Here is a 22,317-nt window from a genome sequence, read left to right on the forward strand (position 1 = left end):
ACTACGTACTAATTTTGTCTACTAAGATGTACACACACACACACCAATGTCTGCGGAAGTGTTTACAAAGAATCAAACTTAATAAAATATAAAAATCATGATGATCTTTGTTTCTCACCTGAAGACATCTGATGATGATTTTAGTTCGTCGATGTCGAGTAACTCCCTGAGTAGTTCTGTGCCGCTACGTCTTCATAAACACAAAAGCGATGTTTTGTTCCAGGAGAACTGCGCCGCTTAGCGCCGACGCACTTCAGTATTTGTAGTCTTCTTAGTAAAATATTCTGTTTTAAAGTCCTCTTAGCTCTTTACATTTCCAGCCTCTCCAAATATAAATGTGACAGAGAATGTCCTCCCTCAGCGGTGGAACCTAAATCTGTCTCTGTCTGAAGCCGTCCATGATGTGGAATTTGTTTTCCTTCCACATGTTGGAGGAACCCCGAGTCTTGCTTCGCATCACCGCGATCATTCGTTCAAAACTTTCAGATGTTGTCGTCTCTCTCTCGTTCCTACTCGCTGCATCTTGCTCGCAGCCTGTGATCAGCACTCTCCCGTCTTGTTCCCTCCCTCCCTCCCTCCTCCTTCCTTACCTCCCTCCCTCCCTCCCTCCCTCCCTCCTTGTCTTGCTTGTGAGTCGGACTCTGTATAAAACAGATGAATGTCTTCATGCTGGCAGTACGCCAGTGGTTCTGGGAGGTAATTTCCCTCAACGCAGCCGTCCCACTGTTTATATTTGTCACTTTCTGTTCCCTCCATTTGAAGCCAGCAGTAGTGGTGTATTGGAAGAAGCCCCCTATGTTGTACGGTGCGAGGGAATTGTGCTTGTATCCCATAACGCTTTTGAATTTGATCCAGCATGAGCTCATTAAGCTCTGAAGTCTTTTTAAAAAGTTATCATATTTTCTTTGAAATGATTACTTTTTAAAATTTAGACTATTTGTTTTTCTGCCTTAACAAGTCAAAATGTGTTTTCCTTCAGTGTATGTTCTCATTGTTTCACTTTTAAAAGCAGATGCATGAAGTAAAAGATGTTGGCATAAAATATCCCCTGAGTTTACAGTAACCAGATGATGATTCTTCACAAGAAAATGTGTGAAAAGCTGCCAGTAGATCCCACACAGGTCTGTGTGTTGTAGGTTTCCCAGGAAAAAGCAGTCGTATAACAAATGTTTAAGATGAAACTGGCTTGCTAAGCTATATGAGCTTCTTTTGGTTCCCCATATCAAATGGGTGTGATGTGTTCAATCCCAGCATCCTCTACTGCAGCTGTGATGTCGGTCAGCAGAAGGCCGGTGCGTGTCTCATGGCCCAGCGGGACCACTGGGATCAGTCAGCTTCAGTTTCTTAATATACATTTGTCTACCTTCAGCTGGAGCTCGTTTCGTAGAGGCATGTTCTTGAATGACTCAGATTGCATTCTGAGTTGTCAGGTTTACACTTTAAACTGTCGTAGCAATCTGCAGTTATTGTTGTTGAGATGTTTGTATTAGTATTGCGTTCTTTTGGAAATTTTCTTGTTTAAAAATGTCTTCCGTTGTTGATACTTAGAGAGCTTCTCTTTTGTTTTGCCAGACATTTGGTACATTTTTAATTGAGTTTAAGACTCTAAAAGCTATGCAGCCGATGTGCTTTGTTAAAGCAACGTTGTCCAGGTGCTCTCACAATGTGTTTGGGTGACTGGTTGTAACGGACATGAAGCAAGCTAATGAGATCTGCTCTTACAATTCAAGTGCATTAGTAAAGGGAACAATCACATTTCATGTGTCAAAAATCAACGTATAATTTGTTTATCTAAGCGGTGTTCACGTTTCTTTTGCCTACCTTTCCATGTGCATGTTACCTCCCAGGGCAGAGGGAGTTATTAAGGTGCAGCTGTATCAGCCTCTGTCACTCACCATTATACATGTGAGGCGTGCACATATAAGCACACAGTCCATTAACCAGTCAAGCAAAAGCCTGGAACATTTTTAAGTAAATATTTCTAAATTGGCTCGTATGGCCAATAAATTACAGAAGCAACACTGCTGAAGGGTTCATTGTCTTCACGCCATGCTTTATGAAATGCTTATTCGTCTCCAAATATTAATTTAAATGTCCACAGCGGGCTGAGTGTGCTTGCAAGTGTTGCATGTAATCTGTTTTAATGATCTCTTCTCTCCTTTGTTTTCAAGTAGTTAAGATCATTGTGAGGTTTTTAAATACATTACTGGGATGTTTAAGTTGGGCTCTAAATACAGACGGCATTGCTTCACTCAAACTAAACAAGTGCTGCATATTGATTTCTTCTTTCCATTTAAGTTCTTCCATTCTGCTGTTGTTGAAGGTAATTAGATTATATTTTACTTTAAAAGGGTTCAGAAGGTTTTAAATTAAACTTTGTGAAAGCCATTGCAAAGTTTTGGAAAATTGTGCTTCTGTAGACCCATATTGATTTAGGTCTCTGGGTCTGGCTGTTATTAAAGAAATAAACTTTAACCGTTGATGTGCTGGTTCATAATTTGTAACCCATAATTTGCATACCGAATGTCCAAAATCACAAATTAGTTTCTAAGAGTTTTACAGTCTGGTCCATATCATAGTATTAGTTTAAAGGTCATCAGAATACCAAAATGGAATAAACAAGATCACGTTGAAACTCGAAGATCTTAATTATTTCATCGAGCGTTTAACTCCAAACAGACTAGTGGAGATTATACTTTTATAATTAGAGAAAGATAGTGGAGATTATACTTTTACACTTGGAGACAGATAGTGGAGATTATACTTTTATACTTGGAGACAGATAGTGGAGATTATACTTTTATACTTGGAGACAGATAGTGGAGATTATACTTTTATACTTGGAGACAGATAGTGGAGATTATACTTTTATACTTGGAGACAGATAGTGGAGATTATACTTTTACACTTGGAGACAGATAGTGGAGATTATACTTTTATACTTGGAGACAGATAGTGGAGATTATACTTTTATACTTGGAGACAGATAGTGGAGATTATACTTTTATACTTGGAGACAGATAGTGGAGATTATACTTTTATACTTGGAGACAGATAGTGGAGATTATACTTTTATACTTGGAGACAGATAGTGGAGATTATACTTGGAGAAAGATGCTAGAAGTCATTTCATTTGCTCATGAACTGAAAAATGTATGAAACACAGTTATCACTATTTATTTCAGTATTCATTTATTTGTTTTCTCTATCGTTTTCTGTTTTTATCTGGTTAATTGCTTTGCGCTGCATCATTAAGCAAATACACAAACTAAAACCAACTGTTTCAGAAGCTGAGAGCCAAACAGCTGTTTGACTTAGTCTTTTCTTCGCTTTTATCGGATCAATGAGCGTCCAGTTGTGTGTAGAAACTACAGCAGCTTCTCCAGGTGCACTGGAGTGTTGTCAGTTTATACAATGGGACACTTCAGTGAATTGTGGAAAATAAAACTACACAGATTATGACTTCTTGACTGGATTTACGAAGCTCTTTGTTCCTATCAGTTCTCATTTGTGTGTGTGTGTGTGTATATGTGTGTGTGTGTGTGTGTGTGTGTATATATATATATATATATATATATATATATATATATATATATATATATATATATATATATATATATATATATATATATATATATATAAAATCAATCCGTCATCTGTCGGGCCTCGTTAGTTCTTGGAAACCTTTGGACCCACAATGCTTTCGTCCTGTGCTCAACAGTACGTGGCGTCCTTCGCTGTCTCGTTACTCGCATCTATTTTCCGTTTTAATGCTTTTGTTTTTCTAATACTCTGCCATAATCTACTCCAACCACTTTTTTGTAATGAACATTTGGGGAAACATTTATGTAGACCACTGCTTTGCACATTTAAAGCAACATCCACAAATAAACTGTTAAGAATGTGCAAGAGAAAATCTTTTAGCGCCACATCATTTACACATGCGTAATCATTAACTGAGGGTTTTCTTAGTGATTATTTTCCCTATTCCTCAACGGCACCAATGGCAGAAAATGAAAAGGGACTGAGTCCGTCTAGCTATAAATCAAAGCCCTGCATTTCATACCCAAGCTGTTTGTCTTCTCTCTGCACTTTGTCCAGTAACAGGGAGTCTATAGATCCACAGCCAAATGCACCTGTGGCATAAACATTTTGATCTTAATGGTATTTAGTCCTTGGCGCTCTGTGCCATGTTGTACAAATGGCTCCATATTGGTGCAAATACCAGCCGTTTGACAGCTGGCCAAAACAAGCATTTCCTATCAGTTCAAGATATCTACAGTTGTTATGGTTCATGTGACATCATGAGGAACAAAGCACCTCATCCATCACTAAGTCATGCTTTTAGTCTGATTCTTGTGGGCATAATGGGCATACAGTGTTTCTACATCTATGGCTATTGTGCTCTTGTTGTAGCTGTGATGAAATGTAGTATTTCAGTACATTTAGGGTACAAGTACTGTTTGAGCTACTTGTGTAATTCTATTTTATTTAATGTTTTACTTCTAGTCCACTATATCTCTCAGGAAAATATTGTACTTTTAATTCACTGCATTTATTTGCCAGTATTAGTTAATAGTTAGCAGATTCTAATTCTTAATCCAAAATATATATCAACCAACAAACTATAATGATGATAAAGCAGTTAATAGCCTAATTATTAGATGTATATAAACTAATTAAAATTAGCTTCACCTTATCAGCTGCAATATTAACACTGGCTTAGTTTGTGAAATGCACAGACGAGCAGTAATGATTTCAGGAACTGGTTGTAACACCGATACTTGTTGGGGACATTTTCCTCAGCATGCCGTAATCTTTAATGAGAAAATAACATGCTTTTTCTTGCTCTTTTTCTGAGCTCTGTGTCATTTAAAGGTTAACTTAAATTGCCTCTCCCTGACTCTGTGTCTCCCTTCAGGACCCCTGAGCAGTGTCCCAGTGTGGTGTCTCTTCTGTCCGAGAGCTACAACCCTCATGTGCGCTGTGGGGCCGCCATGGCTTTGGGGATCTGCTGTGCTGGGACCGGCAACAAGGTGAGAGCAGCTTCATTTGTCTTTTACTCTGAGTGAACGGCTGGTAACGCAACGCATTGTTAACCACAAAGGCTTACCAGGAAGCAGAATGATGTTGCTGTCTGACTTGTTTGTACACTTAATCTGAAACATGGAGCTATGTTTGATATAAAAAGGGGAGACAAAAGCAATAAAGGCATGTTTCAAAATAAAAGCCTGGCGACAGAGTAAGAGTCTCATGCTCCAGCTCTCATTAATGCTGCTATGTAAGGGTGGACTTATTTAGCAAACCGCACCACACAAATGGGTTCCAATGTAAATAAGGAGCTCCCATATAATGAGATGTCTGCACCAGCGCTCATCCAATAGAAACAATATTCTTGCTTACAAGAAGAGCTTGAATAGCATTTTTTTCCTCAGTTATTTGGACGTTGTAAGACGGATGCAAAGACTCTCTATTCTGCACAAAAGCTTTTCCTTAAAGCACCCAATTGATGTCTCTTTTGTGAGACATATCTTAGGGAGTTTGTACTCGCTCATCCTTCTGTAGCTGCTGCAGGAGTTACTGTGAAGGTGACTTCTCTCTCGTCAGATGTAACCACCAGAACAAATGTTGCTTTAATAAAATGAATTGTCTGTAATGCTGTAGCTCAAAGTACAAGCTGATATTATCCAGGATTATCTAACAAGACTCATCTTCCTTTGAACCTCATCTGGTTCAGGACACTTTTTAAATCATGCCACATTTTGATCAAATGCCTCCAAAGTGATTCAACATTGTCTTGATTACTGTATACAATGATTTCAAATAAATAAAAGTAAGCAGCTACGTTTCTTAGAATCTTGGACTTTTTAATGGAATATCAACACCGAGCAGCTCATAAATTGTTGAAAGGTCTCGTTAGATTCGCTGTTGAAATGGTCCAAATTGGCTCGCAGTCACAAGGCTGTAACCTGTCATCGCTCTTGGGTTCATTGGAGTCCGATAAGGAGAGTGAAGAAGACAGAGTTTGAGCTGCTGCCAGTTCTAGAGTTGTCTAACTGTGGGCTGGTCAGTCTCGGGTGGCACAGCTGAAGCGGCATCATGGCTCATTGCATCCTGAGCCTTGAAGCACTAAAGTGAACGTTTTGTACCAGATCAGGCTGAGACGTGCTGGAGGTGATCAGCGCCAACGTGCTGCTGCTTGGTTTTCCAGAATAAGAGCTCTAGCAGATTAGGTCCTGAGTGAGAATAATGATGTTGTGGCAAGAGAAGTGGGTCACCTTTTTAAGAGGGAGCACAATCCTTCGCCATCATATACACACCTTGGGCTTTGGATGGTTTTACTTCTTTGACTCTAAAACTGCATATAATACCTGTTCGACCCTTTTCTGTGTTTCGTTTTAGCTCATGTTGTGCCATAGGGAAGATCTTAAATACAGTTCAGCTTGTTTGGTGTATTTGGTGGAAGCATTGTTCACCAAAAAACAAATCCCATTTAAGGATATAATCTACTTTATATAAATGTGAATGTCGTGATGAAGTGTGTTCTGCACCGTTCCCTTTACACACAAGCTTCCAGACAGTCGTACTGAATTTAATTTGAAGTTCATCTCAGGCTGAGACATAGAAAATAACAGTTCGCTCCTGTACGTGGACTCAGATGGTCTTAAGCAACCACATCATGTGTCGTCCGGCGCTGTTGATTGGGCCCGACAGTAATGCTCTCAATTAAACCCCTCGACAACCTATCAGGAACAGGATGTGGTCCACTGGTGTTGGATTTACACTCCAACATATCATCCTGGTGCACGGTTGTCTGAGCCAGCTGAGCCAAGAGCTCGGATGAAACATGGTTTATTTTACCTCCGCTGTCATCGTGCTGGTTTGTTTCTCTTTCCTCTGCGGCGCTGACGCCTCCCTGTGAGTCTGGTGGTGTGCGTTACAGTCATTACTGCTCAGCCAGGACGGAGGAGAGTTCAGACCTGGAAGAAGGAAAGAGGTCCTCCATTTTTACATTCTCAGTGATCTTGGTAGGAAACTGAAAAAGGCGGCGCTGTCTCAATTCCCTTTTCCTGCGCAACCAGATGGGATGACACTAATCTCATTAATGTGTGTGTGGTGTGCCTCTGTTGGTAATTAATTTTCCTGTATTCAACCAAACAAAAGCGTTCCCGTAGCACTGATCCGCTCTGCTAGAAATGGCTGAATATAAAATGTTTGGAGTGAAATACATATCATTATCACTGTCACTTTGGCACAATTAGGAGGTCATTATTAGATATTTGTTAGATTATACTAAACAAGTAGCCTTGCAAATAGCCGTCCATCTCTACTAAACACTCAACAAAGTCTCGACCGTTGGCTTCCTGGCTCCTCGATGGTGGAACGAGCTCAGCAGGAAGTCTCTACAACTAAAAACACGTCTTTTCTGACTCCACCTTGAATAAATAAAGTGGCACTTAAATGGCACTTACTTATAGCAATAATTTGTTGAATGCATTTATTTTATGCCATTTTGGATAAAAGCGTCAGCTCAATGACATGTTTACTTTTTGGTTCTCAGCTCTTTATCTGTGCGTAAGTTCTTTGGTGTTTTGACTACATTATTTAAAAGACCTAATTTAATTGATAGATACCTAAAAGAAAATTTTATATTGAATTATATTCTGAAGTAATACGCTTGAAAATAAGCAATTACTTGAAATTGCTCTTCATTTCAAACCATATGGCCGACTTCTCTGCTTTATCTCCGCAGGAGGCCATCAACCTGCTTGAGCCAATGACCAATGACCCCGTCAACTACGTGAGGCAGGGCGCCCTCATCTCCTCCGCCCTCATCATGATCCAGCAGTCAGAAGTCACCTGTCCCAAGGTAAGATCCAAACACTTCATCGGCGCTCGGTGACCATGATGAAATGGATTTTCTTCAGCGGTCAGGATAGCCAGGATCAAAGTTTTGGCCAAGACCGTTTCATATGTCCAGCTCCAGCAACGGCTTTGGTCTGGAAAGCTTGCGCCTGTTTTGAAGAGTGAGGATGAAGAGAAAGACTTGACCAAAAGCAGAAAGCATCAGATGTGTGTTGAGGGAGACTGGACAGTGACTAGTTCTGGTGTACCTGCATGCTCTCACGTCTGGATCACCACATACTTTGTCATAGACCGTTAAGATTTGCCAGACACATTTTCAGACTCTTCATCTGCACAGCAGCAGTCCTTCAAGCTCAAGGCGGCATGCAGGATTGTTCAAGAGGCAGTTTTTTTTAAAACATTGGAATGTCAGAAGGTATTATATCTATAACTGTTTAATACAAAGTCCCATTCTTTGTAATGTTCCACTCTGGTTGATAGTTGTAGACAGAGGTATTGGGCCTTTAGTTTTAAGCTGCTAAATGGGTCCAATTTGTCTGCTAACTGTGCAGCGCAGTGTTTACGCAAAGCTTCACTGTGGTTACCGAGATATGCCCTTAGAGCCGAGCCTCCCACATGTGTTACACATGTGTTACACATGTATTGCTCATGTGTTACTCATGCATTACTCGTGTATTGCGCCATCCTCATGGGCGGCAGTGCTGGTGTGGCTTTGTTCACGATATTGTGCCGACGGTGCTAGTTTGAATATGGTTGTAATACAAACGTATCTTCCTCTGGATTTGGAAAGCCTTTAACAAGGAGACAGACACGGATTTGTTTATATTGAACGCCGTTGGTGTAAATTAATGTTAACATTTTTCTGGAGTCGAGAACTCACAATGTTGAGAATACAACGGCTTTAAATCTCTACTCTTTCCTCTTAATCTCAAATTCAAAGAAAGACACCAGTTGATCCAAAGTTGTTCAACAAAAACAATGTTATATTTAGTCATCGGTGTCACGCCACCAGTTGTGCGATCTACTTTAACATGCGTGTCCCCACACACTGTTCCAGGTGAACCAGTTCAGGCAGCTTTATTCAAAGGTGATCAACGACAAGCACGATGACGTTATGGCCAAGTTTGGAGCCATCCTGGCCCAGGGGATCCTCGATGCAGGTGAGTCTACAGAGTATTCAGCTGTTCGTGCAGGCTGGTGGTAGGCATGGGTCAGCATGTTCAAAGAGTCATTTAAATAATTAAAAAATCACATAGTTTATATATCATCTTGGGTCTGGTGGTAACGTTACAGCTGCTCTCAGCCATGTGGCCTGTCGGGCTCACACTGGTGTTTACTGTTTGTCTCATGGTCTCTGTGTTTGTATGTATGTGTGCGAGTGTTTGTGGACACAAGCATGCCGCATATGTTTGTGTGTGAGGGTCCTGGAGAGCTACACACTCAGGTACACACAGCACCCCCATATTCACATGCATACACAAAACCCTCAATGCAAGCAGGAGCAGAAACTTATTTTCTAGCAGGAACATGAAACCCTGTGTGCTCAGCCAGAAGGAAACCAGCTGTTTACACCCTGCTGTCTAAATACACTATCTGGTGTTGCAACCTACACAAAGTGAAGTCCGTCAAGTATGTGCTGCGTTACTTGAAAGAATAAGTGCAGTGAATGGGTTTTTTAGATTGTTGTGAATGTTTCCCATCAGCCATATATCATTGCCTCTTGATTACCTGAGCAGGTTAGCCATCTTGATGACAGACATGCCAAGATGACCCTGCGTGAGACCATCCAGAGAAACCCTGACCTCTGGTTTCATCTTTCTTACAGTCGACTCTCTCAGCTCTCTATACAAGCTCTAATGCTCAGCGCTTAACTCCTGTTGTCAGTACAATTCATTGTGGAGCTTACGGTTTAAACGCATATGCAAGAGACGCCACTCGCTGAAGCTGGTGTGCAGTGAATGTTTGAGTAGATGTTGAGGTGCGCAGGTAATCGTATTTAATTTGACGGGCGTAAGCGGTGGGAGGTCGGTTTCATGATCACTGGCGCTCATTACACAGGAAATGTCTCTTGCTCCTTTTCTCACCCATACATGTTCTTCCTCCTTTTTTAGACTTTCCCTCAATTATTGCGATGGTTCTTTTTAATTAGCTTTACACTGAGCATATTTAGTTACAGGAATAAGAGTGAGTTTTACTGGATTTGGTTGGTTTCTGGTTTTTCCTCTTTTTGTTTTAAAGCGTCACGGCGGACAGGTTGATTGTTGATGTTGTCATGCAACACCTCATGAGGGATCACTGCTCTCCCCGGGCCGCCCTCACAAACCTCCTTGGAATGAAAATTGGCCGACCAAACTAAGAGTTGGCAAAAACAGCTGCTGGTCAAGTGCTCTCGACCTCTTAAGTTATGAAGAGACTCTTAAGCGTCCAGTTGCGGCGCAGCAAGCAGACCTCGAGACTCGTTCAGGCCAACGTTCAGTCTGAGCGACTGGAATAGTTTCAACACCGGTTCAGATGTCAAGATAAGAGCACGAAGCAAAAAGACAGCAGATGATTTAACTGGTATTGTCTGGAAAGATGAAGTATTTGGTTGGAAGGGCTACTCCTTCAGGGGATCCTCCCGAGTGACACACCCTCCTTTTTTAAAGGAAAGTATTTATTGTCTTCCCGAACGACATGACGGCTTTATCGTGTGTTCCTCATGCCGTCTCTTCCTCCCCCTCCCTTTTGTCTTCCTCTCTGCAATCCCTCCTCACCGTTTGTCCCAGAAAGGTCAAGGGAGGTCAGTTACTCGTTGGTTCGGCTCCAAGCAGCAACTTGACCCCGATTGACCTCCATCGTCTTGGTCGCCTCTACAGACTGTTATTAATCAGTTTGAGCGCACACGTTCACAGAGAGTCGTTTCTTCTTCTTCGTTCATGCAGGATGCACGACACAATGCATTCTTGGATTTAATTAGCTCGCTGTTTGTCCTTGTAATATGAATCTTTGCCGTGGGATCAACAGATCAGACGAATTGAAGTTTAGAAATGATCTTCTCAGGGTGGTGACCATCCTGGTCTGTGCTCCCATTAACCTCCTTCCATTTTACAATAACGGTTTGTTTCACAATGCGTGATCAGGATAAAGCTGTTTGAACCATCACACCAGGGTTATGTTCAAAGAGTAGTTTGCCAACAACTTTTTAAAAAATGTTTATAATTTTGTTGTATTTGCTTACGTGAATCTGTAAACTGGGTTATGTTGAGTCGTCCTGGATTCACACAGCGCTCAGGTGACCAGACATGTTCTACCTGTAGTTAAAGTTTCTTCTACTGAACAACATGTAATTTATCTAAACGATATCACCAGCAGTCGGTCAATAATGTTTTATCAAAGAGATGTGACGGATAACAATTAGCACAAGCTGTTTAACTTCTAGTATGGGAACTAAAGAAGAGAGGAAAATAATAGTTTCATCACAGTTGAAGTGACATTTTCAAATTGTGCTCTGGTTAGGAAACGTATATTTTTGTCATATTCTAGTTACTCGGTATAGCGTCTGTGTGTAAAAGCCTTTCTCTCCCTCTCTGCTGCCAGGCGGGCGTAACGTGACCATCTCCCTGCAGTCCAGGACGGGTCACACTCACATGCCGTCACTGGTCGGCCTGCTGGTCTTCACCCAGTTCTGGTTCTGGTTCCCTCTCTCCCACTTCCTGTCTCTGGCATTTCAACCAACTGCTATAATCGGACTCAACAAGGACCTCAAGGTACTCGAGTGGCTGGAGTTGGTGTGTTGGAAGGAATGAATTGAATCCTCTGTCGTGTTATTAGGCCACACAATTTAAATGTAATAAGTCATGAATCAGCCTACGATGTCCTCCGTCCCTGGACTCCTGCATCAGATAAGATATCCACTAAACCAAAGACAAGGGGTGAGCCGCTGAGCAGTGATTCCTCTCACGGGACGGCCAGCAGAGCAACAGACGTCACGACAGGCAAACCCTACAGAAATGTATTCTTGTTGAAACAGCACTGCGGTGGAGCCGCTGTGGACTTTCTGGCACCGTCTTTGGGCTGAAAATATTTAGCTTCTTCCCTTGGTAACGACTGTCCTGCGCAGTCCATCCACAACAAAGCATCCGGATGGGGATCCTGTCCTCACTGACACCATCACATCCTAAACGGGCGCTGTGGATTCGGGTGTAACTTAAGGGATATAGCCCATCAAATGTCCAGCACCAGAGACCCTGAGGCACCTGGTCGTGTTGTGCAGCTCCAGCTTTACAGTCAGTGGACAGACCCACATATCACAGCAGGGATGGAGAGCACAGGGCAGCCGGGGACAGCAGGGTTTACCAGACTTTGTGCCAAGCCTCGTCAGCACCTGTTTAACTCCACCAGGCGACGCTTCACAGATTTCACCTCCACTGGATGAGAACATCCTCTTCATTTACACGCTGTTCTTTGCGGCGTCGATGAGAACAAGTCGCTCCGCTGCTTCTCGTTCCTGCCGCCGTACTGCAGGGAAGCGGATGAGTTATTAGGTGATAACCAATAAGAAGCCTCCTCTGGTACATATTGCATGCTCTGTTGGGTCATCGGGACCGTTCAGTCATTTGGTTTCAGGACGCTGTTATAATTTGAAGGCTCACACTAAACAGAAGGCAACTGCTGCTCTGTCTGGAGAACTTCTTTCATATTTGTCTCGGTAAAGTTGACGGACTGTTTTTACATCAAATGACGCCTGCAGCAGGTGAAGGAGGTTCTAGTCGCTGCTTCTTTGGTCTGCTTAAATCACCAGATAAATGTACATTTAACTTAAAAACTAAGCCACGCTATTCCCAGTGAGCGCTTAAAGGAAAATAGGCACTTTGCTTAGACAATGAAGAACTATGGAAGTAAAAAATGTCTTTTTTTATATACATTAAACCCAAATTACACTCTGCGGCCGTAGAATCTAAAATATGACACTTGAGACGACGTGATGTGACATTGGGTCTTTTCTGAGAAATACACTTTTATTTGTTCTTTTCTACAATTCAGTCTAAAGGACTCTTCCTCTAAAAGAGCTGAAGTCTTCCTCTAAAAGAGCTGAAGTCTTCCTCTAAAAGAGCTGAAGTCTTCCTCTAAAAGAGCTGAAGTCTTCCTCTAAAAGAGCTGAAGTCTTCCTCTAAAAGAGCTGAAGTCTTCCTCTAAAAGAGCTGAAGTCTTCCTCTAAAAGAGCTGAAGTCTTCCTCTAAAAGAGCTGAAGTCTTCCTCTAAAGAGCTGAAGTCTTCCTCTAAAAGAGCTGAAGTCTTCTTTCCTAACAGCAACTCAAGAGATTTAATCAGTCAAAACATCTCTCGCTCTGAAAAAAGTTGCTCCAGTTTTCTGTAAATTAGATAAATGGGTGTTTACTGCTGGATCGCACTGACCACCGTGGTGAAGGAAGTCCATTCAGACGATTAGTTGATCATTTATTGGATGAATTGTCATGATCATGTGTACGAGGTGGAACAGCATGACACAACAAACAGAATGAGTTGCTGTGACGCAGCGTTCGCTGGCTCTGCGGTGTTCGGTCAAGCTGCTGAACGTCTTCTCCTCTGTTCAGATGCCCAAGGTGCAGTATCGCTCCAACTGTAAGCCCTCCACCTTCGCCTACCCGCCAGCGCTGGAGGTTCCCAAGGAGAAGGAGAAGGAGAAGGTGAGCCGCTGGCTTTACTTTCTGCTTCTGAAGTGATGAGTTGAGGAAAGCCGACCTCGCTTCGTATTGATTAGTGAATAATTGTGAACCTCCCTCATCATTTTCTTGCCCGGTATATTTATTATTTCATCTTTTCTTCCCACTTGCTTCATTTCTCAGTCGTAGGTGCTCGTGGAGAAAGTAATGAGACCATGCAGAGTTTATTTTGCGGTTGACTGGTTTAGTTCGTTTTAAGCCGTGCTTGCAGAAGCTCAGCGTGTCTGGTGTTGTCTGACATTGAGGAAACGTCTCTCTCTCTGTGCGTGGCAGGTTTCCACCGCGGTTCTCTCCATCACAGCCAAAGCCAAGAAGAAGGAGAAGGAGAAGGAAAAGAAAGAGAAGGAGGAGGAGAAGATGGAGGTGGTGAGTTGAAATGCACAGCCCTTTAAAAACTCTCCCCTCATTACTAAAAATCTTATTTATTTCCTAGTTTGTTTTTCACACCTCTTCAAGAGTCACAGCAACAGGCCGCTTATTTAACTTCATTTATTCAGAATGAAGTTTTATTTCCTGCCACAGAAAGATCCTAAAGGCCTAAATTAAAACAACTTGACCATTTAAACGCTCGCCACGTATTTGAAGTAAAGTTTAAGGATTTATGTTATTGCTGGACCGCTTTAAAAGTTGTGCAAGAGCCATAATACCGTTCAGGTGCCTCTGCAGCGCATTATGACAGGTGTGTTTCTGCAGAACATCTCATGTGGGCCACGAGGCAAAGCAGCCACAGCGTGTGCTGATGTTTTAATTTAAACATACGCAGAAGTGAAGTCACACCCTTCATTGAGTAGCTGATGGCATCCTGGGTGTTCAGGTTCTTCATGTGTCTGCATCGTCTCTCTTCTTCACACTCTGTCGGCAGTAAAGCCCTCGGTGGGGTTTCTCTGGCCGCCGCCGGCTCGTTTGATCCGCTCTGACGTGTCTCAGTGCTGAGAGACGAGCTGGAAAAGTCCGGCCTGTAAACATGTCGGGGTTTGATGTGGAGGCTTCTCCTCGCGCCGCGTCACTCGGCTCAGGATTCAACCGTTGTCCTTTTGTCCAGTTTTATAGAGCGGGCTTTGGCTTCTCCTCACTAGACGTATCAACACGGGAATATGTTTGGATTCAACATGGAATATTATGGAAGGAGGAAGAAACCTCTGGAAGCAGCCAGAGAGACTCGATGCAGTACTGAAACGTGTTGCCAGCTCCCTTCAGCGTTTGGTTCATGTCTGATATCTTTACAAATCATCCAGAGCAGGAGGGAAAAACATAATGTATTACTCATTACTTTATAATCTGAATGTGGTGGGATTACAGGGTTTTCAAAGTCTCATCATTGTGCAATACTGTTATATCGTTTATATCTTGTTCCTTATTTGTATTGTTGTTTATTGTAATTCTGTGTGTGAGGACGCGACTAAACAACCTTTTCATTGTACAGCTGTTCTCTGTAAACACACATTACTGAAGAGAAGGTCGTCCTGATGCAGAAGATGCTGCTTTTCTCTCACAGGAGGTCCAGGAGGCGGAGAAGGAGAAGAAGGAGGAAAAGAAAGAAGAAAAGAAGGAGGAAAAGAAGGATGAAGAGAAGGAGAAAGAGAAGGAGAAGAAGAAAGAGGCAGAGCCAAACTTCCAGCTCCTGGAGAACCCGGCCAGAGTGATGCCCGCTCAGCTCAAAGTCCTCAACATGCCGGAGACCTGCCGCTACCAGCCCTTCAAACCGGTACCAGCGTCTGTCTGCCTGTCTGTCTGCCTGTCTGTCTGTCTGCCTGTCTGTCTGCCTGTCTGTCTGCCTGTCTGTCTGTCTGTCCGTCTGTCTGTCTGTTTGTCTCTCTGTCTGTGTCTTTCTCTGTGTGTCTCTCTCTCTCTGTCTGTCTGTCTGTGTGTGTCTCTCTCTCTCTCTGTCTGTCTCTCTCTGCCTGCCTGCCTGTCTGTCTCTCTCTCTGCCTGTCTGTCTGTCTCTCTCTCTCTCTGCCTGTCTGTCTCTCTCTGTCTCCTGTTTTCAGGTTAATTCTCTTCATCACTTTCCTAAACGATCTCCTAAAGAGCTCTCTGGTTGAGAAGAACTGTTGATGTTGTGTAGCGTTGTGTTGCGTTGTGTTGCGTTGTACGCCGCCTCGCATCGAGAGCAACAAGCTTCAAGTTGTCGTGCTGCTTTCCCTTTAAGGACTTGTTTTTACATTTGATGGAGCTTAGGAAGTGAAGAGGTTTTACAGCCTTTTCTTGAAATCTGGTGAGTGTCTGCAGGTTTACTGAAGCTCTTTTTATGTGGATCAACATGCGTTAAAGTGAAGTTTCCATTCTTTGATTCGGAGCTGAATGAATCCACAAAAGGATAATCTGAACTCATTCTGTCCCAAAGTAAAAACACAAAACCAACACAACGCCTGAGATCTTTAGATGAATTAACCCCAAAGTTTCTTTTGGTCTCCACTTGCTGACTTCATTGACGGTTGTACCAGACCAGATGTTGTGAATAATGACTTCTTAACGGTAGTTTAGCTGGTTTGTGTCTTCTCTCCTTCTGCGCGGTGGTTGTAGTGGAAAGGGTTAATGTCGTCTGTGTAAATGCTGAGCTCAGTATCTTTCCAGCTGTTGCGTAAGCATCAAGTTCCTCATCAGCAGTGAGGGGTGAGATGTAAATAAACACGGTGCACTGTGAGCAGAGTACTTTCAACATGAAAGCTCCACACACTGGTGGCTAAATGCTGTTTGCTGACTTCTCTTGTTGGTCCCCAGCTCCACAACGGCGGCATCATCATCATGAGGGACACCAGTGAGGAGGAGGAGGAGCTGGTGGAGCCCGTCTCGGCTCACGGCCCCAAAATTGAGGAGGAAGAGCAGGAACCGGAGGCGCCCGAGCCCTTCGAGTACATCGACGAGTAGAACCGCTCTGGCAGCAAAGGTAAGCGTTCCTGAAGCGTCGCTCGTTCGCGGCTTCCTGTCGGCTGACGTGCAACACGCTGGTCTGATCCAGTGTCTCCTCTTCAGGGCCTCGTGGTGTAGAACACTGATGTCGACACCTCTCTGATTGGGAGTTATGTTCTGCGATAACGCAGAGTTCAGCTGTTTTTTCGAGGCCTCGCCCAGTTTCCTCGTCCCTGCAGCAGCTCGGAGGAGCTTCACGCCGCGTTCGCCGGCGAGGCGAGCGGCCGCCCGGCTGCTGGTGTTTGTGTTGGAGCGCCGCTCGCCTCCCATGAAGCCGCTCGCTGCGTGATGAGACGACGAGGTGTCGTGACCAAACTAGGGCCTGGATGATGCGCGCTGTGTCGTCTGTTGAGCTCATGGGCTGAGTAAACATCAGAGATCGCAGCGCAGCGGTTACTGACCCAGTTGTTGGAGAAGGTCACGGGTTTGATGCCCAGAATAGAAATGTGTTCAGTCGCAGCACTTTTGAGCTCATCAGGTTTCTACTCGTGCAGGTGTTTCACTGAAGCTACAGGGAGGACTGTAGAAACAAGATGGAAGTATTAAATAGATGGAATAGAGGTTTTTTTACAGCAGGCATCTGCACGTCATAGTCGTTCTTGTGCACGTTAACGATCACAAACTATCTTTGGATGTTTATTGCATCACCTGTTGTGCACCTTCAGGACTGTTGTCCACCTGAGCGCTTCATGCTGTCGGCTGCATGGAGTCTCCTTTCAACACCATTCATGACTCTCGTACGACAATCTGGAGTTTGGCCAATGATGTGGACTCGTATATGTATAATTGAGCTTTGTGCTATTTAAGTTGAATCTAACCTGTTTTTAACCCTTTCCTCTGCTCAGGCGTCTGCAGACGTGAGATGTCGGCACGTCGTCCAGCATCTCTTCATCCTCCTGCTTCCTCTTTTACACGTTTCTTTCCTGTTGGGTTTCCTCGTTTGCCAGACAGGGAATGTTTTACATCCTCAAATTGTATAATTTTCTGTCCGTACAATAAAAAAAAGTGATATATATTGGAGGCTGGGGAGTGTGTGTTTATTTGAGTGTGTGTTGCTCTCGCCGTGCAACAAGGGAATCCCTCTCATCCATGAGTTTAGATTTACATGTTCAGCACTCAGCTGTGTGTACTGTGTGTACTGAGTTTACTGTGTGTACCAAGTTCACTGTGTGTACTGAGTTTACTGAGTACTTTGTGTACTGTGTGTACCAAGTTCACTGTGTGTACTGAGTTTACTGAGTTTACTGAGTACTTTGTGTACTGTGTGTACCAAGTTCACTGTGTGTACTTTGTGTACTGTGTGTACCAAGTTCACTGTGTGTACTGAGTTTACTGAGTGTACTGAGTTTACTGAGTACTTTGTGTACTGTGTGTACCAAGTTCACTGTGTGTACTTTGTGTACTGTGTGTACCAAGTTCACTGTGTGTACTGAGTTTACTGAGTGTACTGAGTTTACTGAGTACTTTGTGTACTGTGTGTACCAAGTTCACTGTGTGTACTTTGTGTACTGTGTGTACCAAGTTCACTGTGTGTACTGAGTTTACTGAGTGTACTGAGTTTACTGAGTACTTTGTGTACTGTGTGTACTGAGTGTACCTGAATAACTTTCCTGGTGCCTTGAAGGTCAAGGAAGAAAAACCATAAAAAAGAATAAGTGATGATGAACAATCCATTTGATGGAAATAGAAACTTTAACTGTTTCTCTTATTTAAAATGATTTTTCTTCTTCTCAGTGACGCAAAAAAACTTTAATTTCTGCATATTTTAAGAATTTATTTACTTTGACGTTCTGACACTACTTATTCTTTCATAAAACATTTCATTTGAATGTTTTTACTCCATTTTTAATGAGGAACTTTTCTGACTATTACTTTTTTTTAATTTTTATGCTTATTTTTCAATTTCTCTTACATACTATGACTTTATATTTCATGATGTACTTCACCATCACTTTACTTTCTAGTTGCATTGTTTTACTGCATACTAAGGTCTGACTCTTTTTGTAAAATAGTCTATACTATACAATTACTTTTCATGACTCAGGAGCTTCATGCGGAGGTTCCAGGAGCTTCGTGCGGAGGTTCCAGGAGCTTCGTGCGGAGGTTCCAGGAGCTTCATGCGGAGGTTCCAGGAGCTTCATGCGGAGGTTCCAGGAGCTTCATGCGGAGGTTCCAGGAGCTTCGTGCGGAGGTTCCAGAAGCTTCATGCGGAGGTTCCAGGAGCTTCGTGCGGAGGTTCCAGGAGCTTCATGCGGAGGTTCCAGGAGCTTCGTGCGGAGGTTCCAGGAGCTTCGTGCGGAGGTTCCAGGAGCTTCGTGCGGAGGTTCCAGGAGCTTCGTGCGGAGGTTCCAGGAGCTTCATGCGGAGGTTCCAGGAGCTTCATGCGGAGGTTCCAGGAGCTTCATGCGGAGGTTCCAGGAGCTTCATGCGGAGGTTCCAGGAGCAGCTTTCTGTGTTGGAATGCCTCTCGTGATCTGAAGACCGGTGGAAAGAAGCGACCGGTCTTCAGATGATTTGCAGCTGAAGTAACTTCACCAAAGAAGTAAATACTTCAATGAACGTCTGCACATTCTGACGTTTAGTCTCATCAACGCCTCCCTTCACATTCCTGGAGGACGTTTAATAACTTTATCGACTCCACCGTCTCTCTGAACACACACACACACACACACACACACACACACACACACACACACACACACACACACACACACACACACACACACACACACACACACACACACCTCTGAGGTTCAGCTGACTTCGACCTCAACGACCAAATCCATCATCGGCATGAGATCCTGGGAGGAGAAAGAAGAAACATCTGTTTGACTGGTTCAGGTCTGGCTCTCTGTCTCCTCACTAACGATACTACTAACTTATAATAATTATAATTACTTATATTAATGTAACTGTAGAGACTGTTGCGTGCTCAGCTGAGAGATGTCACTGTTACAGGACCCTGGAGATGCTTTCATGTCTTTAACGTCGTCTCCACAGGAACTTCTTGGTTCCCGTCCATGCCGCTGAGGATCTAGATGAAACGTTATATTATGAATTAATAATCAGTGTGTGTGGAAAACGTTCTTTTTATTTACAGCCTCATACGTCACACTTCTAAAACATGTACACATTTCTATGTGAAGAAGAAGACGTCCTCTTTTAAACTAACGTGATATGAATCAGTTCTTCAGCACAGAACCTTGTAAAGCTCTCTGTTGTTTTCACAACATTCTTAAATACATATTCCTCATCAGCAGCTCGGTGTGTTGGTGCCGAGGTGCCGTTAGCTTAGCCGCTGTAGCCTGCCAGCTTAGCCGCTGTAGCCTGTTAGCTTAGCCGCTGTAGCCTGTTAGCTTAGCCGCTGTAGCCTGCCAGCTTAGCCGCTGTAGCCTGCCAGCTTAGCCGCTGTAGCCTGTTAGCTTAGCCGCTGTAGCCTGTTAGCTTAGCTGCTGTAGCCTGCCAGCTTAGCCGCTGTAGCCTGCCAGCTTAGCCGCTGTAGCCTGTTAGCTTAGCCGCTGTAGCCTGTTAGCTTAGCCGCTGTAGCCTGCCAGCTCCGTGCGTCAGCTGCCTCGCGGCTCTGGAGGTCTGAAACATCAGAACAACCTTTGGTCTTTGGCGAGGTCGAACATGTGAACCTTTGCTTTTAAATTCATAACTCAAACGTCTAAACTTGGACTTGTTTTTAAAGGAAATGTAAAAAGGTTGCGGCTCCTGGTTCCATCCTGAAGGCCCATAGAAGGCAAAAGGATCCTCGGCTGCATCCAGTCGGCCAAGCGGCGGAGAAGAGATGCGGCCGACCAGCAGCGAGCTGAGGAAGAGGAGGCGATGAAGAGCATGGAGTCACCGTCTGTGGATGCAGCCGTGAATGTGTCGACGAAGGTTCAGCAGTTCAGTCAAAGCAAACAACGGACCCACAGAGCTCGTTGCTCGGGTCGCTGCCTGAAGGGCGAACGCCGCGAAGCGAGTTTGGCTGCTGGCGACTCGACGAGTGAAGCGCCGGCGATCCGTGAAGACGCTGTGGACCGAGCAGACTGTTGCTCCTCGAGATGGAGGATAGAGGGGAGGATGGAAAGATGGAGGATAGAGGGAGGGATGGAGGATGGAAAGATGGAGGATAGAGGGAGGATGGAGGATAGAGGGGAGGATGGAGTGATCAGTGGCGGTGCATCAATAGAGGGCGCTAAAGCGCCGCCCCTCTTAAAATGTTGATGATAAAAAAAAAGCAACAATGTAATTCATACCGTAAAAAAACATATACCAAATAATTAAAATGAGAAATATACCGTGTTGACTAAATGTGTGTGGGAGGCTCGAGAAAAGTGTCTGATATTATATTTAATATTTCACTTAGCTAAAGAACAAAATGCTCACGGACGTTTCCAGACTAAAAAACACGTTTCTCGTCTGCCAGAGGAAACGAGGATTATGTGGATTTTATTATTAACTTATAACACAAGTCGTTGCCGTACACACACAATGTCAACGAGTTTTATACAAGGAAGCTGTTTGTTGTGGATGGATGTGCACTGCCGAGGAATAACATGTTGAGGTGTGTGTGTGTGTGTGTGTGTGTGTGTGTGTGTGTGTGTGTGTGTGTGTGTGTGTGTGTGTGTGTGTGTTACAGAGGTCGTTCATGTGACCTCTGCGCTCCTCTGGCAGCAGGTCTCTGGGCTCTGGGTGAACAGCTGGACGCCAGACCTCCACAGCTGGGAAACCTGCTGGAAAGACTGACGGCTCTCTGGGGAGGCGTCCATCAGGAATGAAACCTCCACAAAATGGAAAGAAAAGGCGGCTCCGCCCATTCTGGGAACGCAGGCTGGAGACCAACTAAACAAGCTCCGGGTGGAGCGCGAGGCGTGCAGGCGAGTCCTCGCTGAGCGCCTCGTGCAGGATCCTGTGCAGCAACACTGCGTCTGTTCATTCACCATCAGCGGTGAGAGCAGAGCGCACGAGGCCATGAACATATGAAACATGAGTCTTCTGTTCAGGAGGAAATGTCAGGAAATATGAGTTCCTGGCCGAAGACCTGGAGGCAGAAAGGCTTCAACAGCTTCTGCAGGATGAAGTCTGCTGAAGAGTTTGAGACAAACCTCTGGGAAGAGAAGCAGACCAAGTTCTGACGTCTCGTCCTTCAAAGTACATTTACTCAAATATTGTACTTAAGTAGTACTTTATACTTCTACTCAAATACATTTCATAGGCCACCAGAATACCCAGAACTCCTTGAGATTCTCAATCCACTAGAACCATAAAGTTACAAAGCGACATATTTAGCATCCAGTCGGTGTGACGGCTGCAGCTCGTCTGGACGCATTAATAAACTGCAGCTCGTCTGGACGCATTAATAAACTTCAGCTCGTCTGGACGCATTAATAAACTGCAGCTCGTCTGGACGCATTAATATGAAGAAACTGCAGCTCGTCTGGACGCATTATTATGAATAAACTGCAGCTCGTCTGGACGCATTATTATGAATAAACTGCAGCTCGTCTGGACGCATTAATATGAATAAACTGCAGCTCGTCTGGACGCATTATTATGAATAAACTGCAGCTCGTCTGGACGCATTAATATGAATAAACTGCAGCTCGTCTGGACGCATTATTATGAATAAACTGCAGCTCGTCTGGACGCATTAATATGAATAAACTGCAGCTCGTCTGGACGCATTATTATGAATAAACTGCAGCTCGTCTGGACGCATTAATAAACTGCAGCTGGTCTGGACGCATTAATAAACTGCAGCTCGTCTGGACGCATTAATAAACTGCAGCTGGTCTGGACGCATTAATAAACTGCAGCTGGTCTGGACGCATTAATAAACTGCAGCTCGTCT

At 43.9% G+C, this 22,317-nt stretch overlaps 1 protein-coding gene and 1 long non-coding RNA gene across 2 annotated transcripts in view; one reads left to right on the plus strand and one right to left on the minus strand.

Annotated features, from left to right (window-relative positions):
- psmd1 (proteasome 26S subunit, non-ATPase 1) overlaps nt 1-17,496 on the plus strand; it is a 31,271-nt gene extending 13,775 nt beyond the window's left edge. Inside the window, exons 17-25 of the mRNA XM_068604143.1 lie at nt 4,922-5,036; nt 7,754-7,870; nt 8,924-9,026; nt 11,443-11,612; nt 13,440-13,532; nt 13,842-13,934; nt 15,064-15,273; nt 16,290-16,455; nt 17,324-17,496. Coding sequence (XP_068460244.1) covers nt 4,922-5,036; nt 7,754-7,870; nt 8,924-9,026; nt 11,443-11,612; nt 13,440-13,532; nt 13,842-13,934; nt 15,064-15,273; nt 16,290-16,436 — 1,048 coding nt within the window. The 3' untranslated portion in view covers nt 16,437-16,455; nt 17,324-17,496. The remainder of the gene's footprint in view (nt 1-4,921; nt 5,037-7,753; nt 7,871-8,923; nt 9,027-11,442; nt 11,613-13,439; nt 13,533-13,841; nt 13,935-15,063; nt 15,274-16,289; nt 16,456-17,323) is intronic.
- A 1,241-nt stretch (nt 17,497-18,737) lies between these two features.
- LOC137804772 (uncharacterized) overlaps nt 18,738-22,317 on the minus strand; it is a 4,346-nt gene continuing 766 nt past the window's right edge. Inside the window, exons 1-4 of the long non-coding RNA XR_011080172.1 lie at nt 20,326-22,317; nt 19,377-19,512; nt 19,223-19,279; nt 18,738-18,952 (exon numbers count right to left, since the gene is read on the minus strand). The exon at nt 20,326-22,317 is cut by the window's right edge and continues 766 nt beyond it. This is a non-coding gene — a long non-coding RNA (uncharacterized lncRNA). The remainder of the gene's footprint in view (nt 18,953-19,222; nt 19,280-19,376; nt 19,513-20,325) is intronic.

Source organism: Clinocottus analis, unplaced genomic scaffold (assembly GCF_023055335.1).
Source record: "Clinocottus analis isolate CAN_PGR_092001 unplaced genomic scaffold, fCliAna1.0.p SCAF_62, whole genome shotgun sequence".
In the NCBI taxonomy this organism is placed as follows: domain Eukaryota; kingdom Metazoa; phylum Chordata; class Actinopteri; order Perciformes; family Cottidae; genus Clinocottus; species Clinocottus analis.